The 10,501-nt window shown below is 47.7% G+C and overlaps 1 protein-coding gene across 1 annotated transcript in view; it reads right to left on the bottom strand.

The window, feature by feature from the left end:
* Positions 1 to 7,681: 7,681 nt before the first annotated feature.
* Positions 7,682 to 10,501, bottom strand: part of LOC146839211 (uncharacterized) — a 173,898-nt gene continuing 171,078 nt past the window's right edge. The window contains exon 4 of the mRNA XM_085603233.1: positions 7,682 to 10,421. Within this exon, the coding sequence (XP_085459359.1) occupies positions 9,037 to 10,421 (1,385 nt within the window). The 3' untranslated portion in view covers positions 7,682 to 9,036. The remainder of the gene's footprint in view (positions 10,422 to 10,501) is intronic.

A 10,501-nucleotide genomic window follows, 5' to 3' on the forward strand; every position in this document is an offset into this window, starting at 1 on the left:
AAACGCCGATGGAACAAGGAGACCAAGCGCGGAGCATGAACCCCTTCAGCCGGTTCCCATGAATGCTCCTCCGGGCCATAGCCTTTCCACGCAACCAGGTACCACAGCTTCCCCCTGCGCCATTTGGACGCCCGTATGCCCGACACTTCATACTCCACCTCCGACTCCACGCATACCGGCCTAGGTGTCCCAGAAGGCTTGGAGGGTGCTGGTTTGAGCAATGATACATGAAAGACAGGGTGTATCCGCAATGACTGGGGCAAGCACACCTTCACGTTCACGGGACCCATACACTTGGTAATTCGATAGGGGCCCATGTACTTGGGATGGAACACACTGTTCTTTCGAAACCTCATGTTTCTAGTGGATATCCAGACGTAGTCTCCAGTGCGGTACAGTGGCCCGGGCCTTCTCCTCCTGTCTGCCGCAGCCTTGTATCTTCTCTTGGCCTCTATTAGGACAGCCCTTGAGCGCATCAACGTGTCTTTTATGTGTGCCACCCTGTCCGCTGTGGCGGGAATCCTGTCCTCTCTGAACGGATGTAGAAATGGCAAGAACCTGGGATGTTGGCCATAGTTGCTATAGAACGGAGATGACTGTGTGGAGCTGTGAGTGGCGTTGTTATAGGCTATCTCTGCAACCCATAGCAAGTCGACCCATTCTTCCCTGCCCTGGTCCACAAAACATCGCAGATACTGTTTGAGCGTTTGGTTCAGGCGCTCGGTTTGGCCGTCCGTTTGAGGGTGGTAGCTGGTGGACAGGGCGGTCTTAACATGCAGCGCAGTGCACCAAGTCTTCCAGAATTGCGCAGTAAACTGCGACCCCCGGTCCGACACGATCACCCCCGGTAATCCATGCAGTCGTACCACATTCTTTAGGAGTAGTGACGCCAATTCCCCGGCCGTAGGGACTCTCTTGCAGGGGATGAAGTGCCCCATTTTCGTCAAGTAAGCCACCACCACCAGTATTGCCGTCATCCCCTGGTCTACCGGTAGGCCCACCACAAAGTCCAGTGATATGCTATCCCATGGTCTATCCGGGGTCGGAAGTGGATGTAAGAGCCCTTGGGTTCGGCCATGGTCGGCCTTCATGGTAGCACACGTAGGACACTCCTGTCCCCACCTCCTGACATCCACTTTCATGGTTGGCCACCAGAAATGCCGTCCCATGCTAGCCACCGTTTTTTCAAAGCCCAAATGACCTGCGCATGGAGAGTCATGGCACCAGATGAATGCTTGTTTCCTTAGCCTAGGCGTGGGTATCAATAGGCACCTGCCCTTCAGGGGTATCCCGTCCTTCAGCTGCCATTCTCTGTGACTGAGGAGCCACCTCCGCCATGCGAATGACCTGATCCCTCTCTTTATTCCCCTCAGGAAAGTATCCGGTTGGATAACCCCCAATACCATCCTCGGGGAAATGATGGAACGCTCGGTCGCAGGCAATGGTTCCTTAACTGCAGATTGACGGGACAGGGCGTCCGCCTTCCGGTTTTCCGTCCCCGGCCGATATGTGATGCGGAAGTTGAACCCCGCAAAGAAGATCATCCACCGCAGCTGCCTGGGAGAAAGGTGTCTTGTGGCCGTCATGAACTGGAGGTTCCGATGGTCCGTGTACACCGATACCACATGTCTTGCCCCCATCAACCAATGCCTCCATTCGGTGAAGGCGTCCTTGATTGCGAGAAGCTCCTTCTCCGCAATATGGTAGTTGCGTTCGGCGTCGTTGAGTTTGCGGGACATGTACGCAACGGGATGAAGCACCCCTGTGTCGTGGTTGCGTTGGGACAAGATAGCCCCCAGCGCCACATCCGATGCGTCCGCTTCCACCACGTAGGGGAGATCCGGATCAGGGTGAGCCAACACCGGCGCCTTACCAAAGGCGCTTTTCAGGGCCTCAAAGGCTTGGTTCGCTTCAGGGGACCAGACAAACTCCTTGGACTTCCTCAGTAGCTGTGTGATTGGGGCCACCAATCCCGAAAATCCATCTATAAACCGCCTGTAAAAGTTGGCGAAGCCAATGAAACTTTGGACGTCCTTCACGCCTTGGGACACCGGCCATTCTTTCACCGCCTTGATCTTTCGTTCTGCCATCTCCTGTCCCTCTGGACTCAGCATCACTCCGAGGAATTCCACGGATGTGACGTGGAAGTCACACTTGCTGAGTTTACAAAACAGCATGTTTTCCCTCAGCTTTTGGAGCACAGCTTTGACGTGGTGTACGTGCTCCTCCACACTGGACGAATAGATGAGGATGTCGTCGATATATACGACCACGTAGATATCCAACTCCTCTCTGAATACCTCATTCAAAAAGTACTGAAAGGCTGCCGGGGCGTTGCACAGACCGAACGGCATGACGAGGTACTCAAAAAGGCCGAACCTGGTCTTAAAGGCGGTCTTCCACTCGTCTCCGTCCCTCATGCGCACCAGATGGTATGCCCCTTTCAAATCCAACTTGGTGTAGATACGAGCTTTCTTGACCTGTTCCAGAAGTACACTGATGAGAGGCAAGGGGTACCGATTTTTTATGGTTATCGCATTCAATGCCCTAAAGTCCACACAGGCTCTCAGCTCCCCATTAGCCTTCGGGATGAAGAAGAGTGGCGAGGCGGCCGGAGACTTGGACGGGCGGATGAATCCTAGCTTGAGGAGTTTATCCAGGTACCCCCGGAGATGCACGTTTTCAGGCTCCGTCAGGGCATACAGCCTGCCGCTGGGAACGCTGGCCCCTGGCACCAGGTCGATCTGGCAGTCAAACTGTCTATGTGGTGGTAGCACTTACGCCTTCACCTCATCAAATACATCCTCAAAACTGTGATAAGCCTGGGGGAGAGCCACATCTTTTTCTGCCGCTGTAGCCACCGTCTGACTCCCGCTCTCATCTGCGTCAAGGGATTCCGTTCTTATTCCACAATGCAGGATGCAATACGGTGACGTCATTTCGATGCGATGTGTTGGCCAATCCACAGAGGGGTTGTGTTTCTGTAGCCACGGCAATCCCAATATGACGCCATATTGGGGCGCTCGGATGATGTTAAAATCGATTTGTTCCAAATGGTTCCTCCCATATCTCATCGGAAGGACCCCCGTGTGCTGCCCGATGGGCCCCGTCACCAATCGCCTTCCGTCTACAGCATAGACGTCTTCGGGTACAGCTTTGGGAAGAAGCACTAGCCCTAGCCTGCATGCCTCGTTGTGGTCCATAAACATGCCAGTGGCCCCTGAATCCACCATGGCCACAACGGGTATCCACTGGTCATGCACTCCGACGTGCACCGTGATAAACAGGTGTCGTTGTCCCTTAGTGACCGAGTTGGAAAGTGAAGGGATGGATGAGTGACTCCGAGATGCCCCTTCTCTGGTCTTGGAGTCCTCTAGTTTTCCGCCGGTATGTCCACCACGGCTGTTACCGACCGGTTGGCCCGATAACGTGACGTCTTCGGTTTGGCAGGGCATTCACGTACGTAGTGGCCTTTTTTGCCACAATATAGGCACAATCCTTGTTTACGGCGTGACTCTTTCTCCGTGGCTGTGAGGCTCGCTCGTATTGCGCCGATGTCCATGGGTTCTCCCTTGGATGCGGTGGAAGTTTCAGGACTTCCCACCGTCACATAGGATGGAAGGGATTTTCCTTTTCTCCCATGATCCCCCTTTCTTTCACTTAGCCTATGTTCCAGCCGTAATACCAGGTTGATAAGGCCCTCACATGTCTTGGGTTGAGGGTCAATATGAGCCACGGCGTCCTTGAGCTCATCGCACAGCCCTTGATGGAAGAGCGCCGTCTGTTTAGCAACAGGCCACTTGGTTTCCGCAACCAGCCTTCGGAACGCGTTGAGATACTGCACCAGGTCGTTGGATCCCTGTCTCAACTCAAGCATTTCACGGTCCGCCGTGTACGAGTCAGCCCTTCTGTCGAATACCTTCAGGAATTCCTCGCGAAAAGCACCCCAATCACATAAGAGGGGGTCGTCCCTGCTCACCAGAGGTACGGCCCATTGTGCCGCGTTTCCAGCCAAATAGGATATAAGGAAAGCCACACGAGCCTGACTCGTGGGGAACGCCTTTGGTTTGCACGATAAATGTAGCGCCACTTGTGTGAGGAATACCTGCACTGTGTTAGGATCCCCACTGTACCTCTCTGGTGTTGCCAAGGGGATGGCTACCGGCATTTCCACTACTACCGCAGGGGTCTGGTTCGTGAGGGAGGTGCTGGGCGTGAGCGGGTCCAATTGGATAGCATCCAGTCTGGCTTTTACATCGGCTGTTTCTTGCCTAGAGGCAGCCACTTCAACTTGCATGGCCGCTAAAGCAGCCAGCACATCATCAAGTGTTGCCATGTCTGTTATCGACCGGGAGACAGTTAGTGTTATTAAGGTCGGATATTTTGTAACGCCCTGAACGTCTCAGGATCGTTTAACAGACACGACAATGAGGACGCAACCACTTGTGAAGGGTTAGTTATTTTAATGAAGGCAAATATAATACAAAGAAGAAACAAAAGTTATAGTCACTGGAATCCTCCAGGCTAAGTACGTTACCAGCCCACAGCACGGATGGTCCTAACCGTCCTCTGCATATACGCCGATCCCGGCGTATGCCAACAGAGGGCAGAAATGAAATGGCCGACAATGCCAATCGGTAGGCTGTGAGGGGCACGAAGAGTGTTGGGGAGAATCGAGGAGTCAGGGAAACACCCAGCCGGGGTCTCTACCTGAAGGGAGCAGCCGCTCAACCTCTTCCTCAGACTGCACCGGGACGCGGAGTCACCTCCTGGTGATGCGTCACCGATACCCCAATCACAAGCAAGAAGACTGAACCGAGAGCAGCCGCTCGATCGATCCTGTGGACTTCCGAGTCTGTAACGCGGCAAACACCTCCTGGTGTGCGTTACAGCTGGCAGTCCCTGTGTCTCTGGTCGGGCTGGGAGTTACGACTCCAACCAGCAAAAGCGCCACTGCGCTTGGACTCAGCCGAGTCAAAAAGCGAAGCTCAATGGTTGACCGGTAGAGCTTCCGGGTCCTTCACAGGTGACGATGGGGCAAGACACGGCCCAGGGAGTAACGACTCGACCTACCTCCGTTCTTGCCTTACTGGAGCACCACTCCGGAACACTGCTCTTCACGAAGCAGGTACGTCGGTGTAAACACAATATCCGACAGCGTTGTACCTCCCGGTTCCTCCCTTTATAGGGCGTGTTTCCCTTGAGTTATGTAACAGCTCTCCTGTTTACATAAGGGCGTGTTTTCCTTGAGTTATGTAACAGCTCTCCTGTTTACATAAGGGCGTGTTTCCCTTGAGTTATGTAACAGCTCTCCTGTTTACATAAGGGCGTGTTTTCCTTGAGTTATGTAACAGCTCTCCTGTTTACATAAGGGCGTGTTTCCCTTGAGTTATGTAACAGCTCTCCTGTTTACACAACCTCTCAACCGCTAAGCATCCTGGGAGATGTAGTCCGTTTTCGCTGGTTACCGTTTTCCTCCCCTCGCATGACAGGAATTCTTGACAACCAAACCGTTGGCCAAGTCGGTGCGCAGGTTAGTGGATATGGGTCTTTTAATAGCGAAGCAGCGGGTTGCAATGTGCTGGTTGAAGGGTCCCTTGCCCACAATAACGCAGTGGTCAGAGAACATGCTGTACTGTAGCACGCAAACGGAAAATTTCAGCGAATTGCTCCCTCCCACGAGTAGACCTAAGAATTTCTGGGGACTCTACACAACGTATTTGCTTTCCAAAACCTCAGACACGGGAACCGCGACACACGCACACCCAGAAGGCGCAGCGCAAGCGGACACTAGTTAATCACCCCTAGGCAATGTTCATCAGAGGGTGACCTATAGAAGGGTAGTGCTGCGACAGATATGGGTAGTTTCTTCTATTTTATCTAACATCAATGGAAGACAGGGAATGTGGAACTAGCGAAAACTACTAGGTTTAACAAACGCCGTTCTTATAATATTTTCTGATACATAAGCAACATTCTAATGCTTTTTTAAGTACAATAGGACAATGCGGGAAGACGTAGGCTACATGGGTTTTGTTATTGTTTATGTAGTTTTTCTTTGAATTCTTTATGCATTTCTGATGGTTATTTTATTCCTTGGTCGCTGATCGCTGCCTGCCCCTTGGGTTGTTGGCTTACTAGCTGTGTAACATATGTAAGGAAAAACGCTGCCGACCCCAGGGTTGTAGGCACAAAGCGGTGTGTAGGAGTACAGTATGCAACAAAATTCTTAACAAAAATAATAATAATAAAAAAAAAAAGAGTGGCAGAGTCACTATCAGAGAGCTCAGGAAGGGGTTCAAAGAATTCTTGTCCTCAGAGCCCAAACAATGCATTAACCATGAGGCTTTCCTCTCTGCGCGTAAGGAAGTGCCACAGACACGAGCATAATGTGTGAAAACCTTCTTCCACTTCAGCCACGAGAGAGGAGGAACTCATGGACATGTCAAAAAGAAGGGAGGGCCAGTGACATTTTGCATGATGTATGTACTATGTTTTGATCTACTTACTAGTTAAGGGTGAACTTCAGTGATCTGCTTACAGTGCGCAATATCCACAAACCTTATAAGCTGTGCGCATCAGCGAAACTGCGTGAAACTTCGGCAATTATAACTTAGCCAAATGTGCACAATCTCAGAAACTTTATTTGCTGTGCGCATCAGCGGAACCATCAGCCCGATTACTGATGGCGCATATTTATACAGGGAGGAGTCACTTTAGTCTGGTGCTCAATTACATGTGTAGACGTGAGTCTGGTGGTGCCTGATAACTGAAAGGCACACATTTGTTTAGATACAATTTCAAATATGTCTGATTTATTATTCCTATTGCAGCGCCTTCTACCTTGAGAAGGCCCATCCTAGACCAGTGTGTGGACAAAACACATGCCGACAAATCGAGGACAAAGGAATTGAGACATGGTCTAGGGACACTAACAACAAATCCTACATCAAACCTCACGTTTAACTGATGGAGAGTAAAGAGCGATATAAAGCGATATACTGAGAAAAAGTAACCTGGAGAATTGCTGCAAATTAAAGTAAATCAAAAAAATAATAAAGACCTACATATACACAGCTGTGTGACCTGGAAGATGATTATTTCTCAATATAGCCCTTGTTTGTGATTACCTTACAGTGCTCACATTATCATCCGCGCTAGAAGAGATGGGAGCTCACAGAAGCTCATTTACATACAAAGGGGGGTGACAGCCTGTTCACAACGCACAGCACAACTTGTTTACGTAAAGTGCAGAACAGAACAGAGTAAAGTCTTGTGTCTCTTTTTTTCATTTTCTTTAATATATCCTGCACCTCGCTTTCTTCTTCTCTTTCTCTCATTTCAATTCATCGTAAATTACTCAAATTCACGATTGCTTTATCAGCACGGCACAAGTCGGGGGTCGACACAGTTTGATGGGGTCCACCCACTATTACCTAGCTCCTTAGCCTGCGACTGGGAATTGTTGCTTGGTTTCTTGCATCTGCAAACACAGGCCTCAGAGTGTTTGTAACTATCCGTCCCACCAGCAGCGTCCCCTTTATTTATTTGTGTGAGCGGCGCAAGAGCGGAACAGAGAACTTGACAAAATGAGCCCTTCTATTGCTTAATACACTGTAAATGTGAAACACTTTGGGGCTTAGGGGCTGGATCTAGAACAACGTCAGGAAACAAACGCAAATTAAAAGCACAGTTTATTTATTCGCTGAAAAGTGTTTAAAAATGTAATTTCCAAGTTCCACATATCTGTTTAAAAATATTTGCACTTTCAGTCATTTCAGAGTTTAGTTACAAACTGATAGTGGGAAAAACACATGATGTATACAAACTGATACCAAAAACTATTTTGTTTCTTGTTTTTTCTTTTTAAAACAGGCCGTCGACCTTTCATGTGAAAATTATTATAAGGGTCTGACATCACTTCTTGTGACATCACTACATATGACATCATTGTGATTCGCATATGATAATGGGCTCCTTCTCTATTTTCCTTACTTGTGCTCTGTTTATTCCATGACATGGGTCTATAGGTATTAAAAATAAATATAGAAATTCACAGGTGTTCAGCCCATTTCTCTGGTGATGTCACACATTGACATGTATTCGGCTGCTTCTTCTATTTTTAGGTGAATACAAATCACCTGCTGTTCCCCCTCCTTCCATTTCTCTCTTTTTCTCCCCCTTTCTTTCTCTCTCTCGCTCTGTTTATCTCTCCCCCTCTCTATCTCCCACACACTCCTGTTAGCTTTAGCTTCATGAATGTCACTGCCACTTCTGGCATTCATACAACAAATCCTTCAGAACATTTGAGGACAAGGGACAATCAAGTGTGGAAGACGAGTTGCTGGGAGTGCGACTGATTGTCCTGGCACATATCAGCTTTTGATGTGGGATTTCGCTATTTCACCACATTCTTCAAACAGAGTCTGCTGCTTACAATGACTCAATTCTGGTAAAAAGTAGAGTTTGGCAAGGCACAAAATGAATTGGGAGAGCCAAGTCGGAGAGGAGCCACAGGTCACACTTTGTTATAAGGCCCGAGGCACGAGCTGATCCATCAACCGATAAGAGTATGTAAAAGATGCAGCAAATGTTGCTTAAAAATAAGGTATATGCTCTTTTATATCTAAAAATAGGTTATTTCTTGAACACCTGTGCTTCGCTTTAGTTCATTACATAGACTGCAGTGGCATTTGTCAATAGTAATACATACATTTTACCAATGAAGTTTCCCATCTCCAGAGCTCTGACAACATGTCCACCCTGGGTGTGTTGGGTTTATAGGTTTTATCACTAATCCGACAAGTTAGCTGAAAGTACTGTTGTTAGTCCCAGTATTTTTCAGTGTTGCTTTTACAGGTAATGTGATCAGATGCAATTGAATGTTTTTCTTTGTATCTCTTCTTCACCAAATAAAAATCAAGAATGTTTATTTTCTTTTAGTCCACATTGTGCTCGTCTCCCACTGTGTATCTGGGTACATCATGTCACTTTGCAATGTGTACGGAAGTGAACAATCACTGGAAACAAACACTTTTATAATCCTGCAAATACTGTTATCTGTTTTTCTTGTTTTCTGCCAGTCCGGTCTTCTATCATCTGATATTTCAATATCCCACATAATTTGAATTTTATATTTTTCCGTAATTCATTCCTCTCACAATAACTGTGTGTTCGCTGATGTCTTTGCAGGTTTTCTAATCGACTAAAGCTCTTCACACATTCAGTGCATATAAATGGCTTTTCCCCCGTGTGTGTTCGCTGATGACTTTGAAGGTGTGATAACTGACTAAAACACTTTGCACATTCACTGCACTTGAATGGTTTTTCCCCTGTGTGTGTTCGCTGGTGTCTTTGTAGCTCCGATAATTGACTAAAGCTCTTCCCACATTCATTGCACTTGAATGTTTTTTCTCCTGTGTGAGTTCGCTGATGATATCTTAATGCTGAAGAGCCGCAAAAACTACTGTCACATTCACTACAATGATAGGGTTTTTCCCCCGTGTGTATTCGCTGATGACTTTGTATGTCTGATAACTGACTAAAGCTCTTCACACATTCACTGCACTTGAATGGCTTTTCCCCTGTGTGTGTTCGCTGATGTCTTTGAAGGCTTGATAACTCACTAAAGCACTTGGCACATTCACTGCACTTGAATGGTTTTTCCCCCGTGTGTGTTCGCTGATGACTTTGAAGGTGTGACAACTGACTAAAGCACTTTGCACATTCACTGCACTTGAATGGTTTATCTCCTGTGTGTGTTCGCTGATGTCTTTGTAGGTTTGATAATCGACTAAAGCTCTTCCCACATTCATTGCACTTGAATGGTTTTTCTCCTGTGTGAGTTCGCTGATGATACCTTAATGCTGAAGAGCCGTAAAAACTACTGTCACATTCACAACAATGATAAGGTTTTTCCCCCGTGTGTGTTCGCTGATGACCTTTTAGGTCTGCTAACCGACTAAAGCTCTTCACACATTCACTGCAGTTGAATGGCTTTTCCCCTGGGTGTGTTTGATTATGTCTTTGAAGGCTTGATAACTGACTAAAGCAATTTGCACATTCAGTGCACTTGAATGGTTTTTCCCCTGTGTGTGTTTGATTATGTTTTTGAAGGTGTGATAACTGACTAAAGCACTTTGCACATTCACTGCACTTGAATGGCTTTTCCCCTGTGTGTATTCGCTGATGTGTTTGGAGGTTTGTTAAGTGACTAAAGCGCATAACACATTCATTGCACTTGAATGTTTTTTCTCCTGTGTGTGTTCGCTGATGTGTTTGGAGGTTTGATAACTGACTAAAGCTCTTCCCACATTCACTGCACTTGAATGGCTTTTCCCCTGTGTGTGTTCGCTCGTGTCTTTGTAGTTCTGATAACCTACTGAAGCTCTTGACACATTCACTGCACTTGAATGGTTTTTGTCCTGTGTACGTGTGCTGAGGAAGCTTGAGTAGTGATGTCAAACTAAAGCTCTTGCTGCATGTGTATGATTCTTCTTTC

Source organism: Triturus cristatus, chromosome 4_2, assembly GCF_964204655.1.
Source record: "Triturus cristatus chromosome 4_2, aTriCri1.1, whole genome shotgun sequence".
Taxonomy (NCBI): domain Eukaryota; kingdom Metazoa; phylum Chordata; class Amphibia; order Caudata; family Salamandridae; genus Triturus; species Triturus cristatus.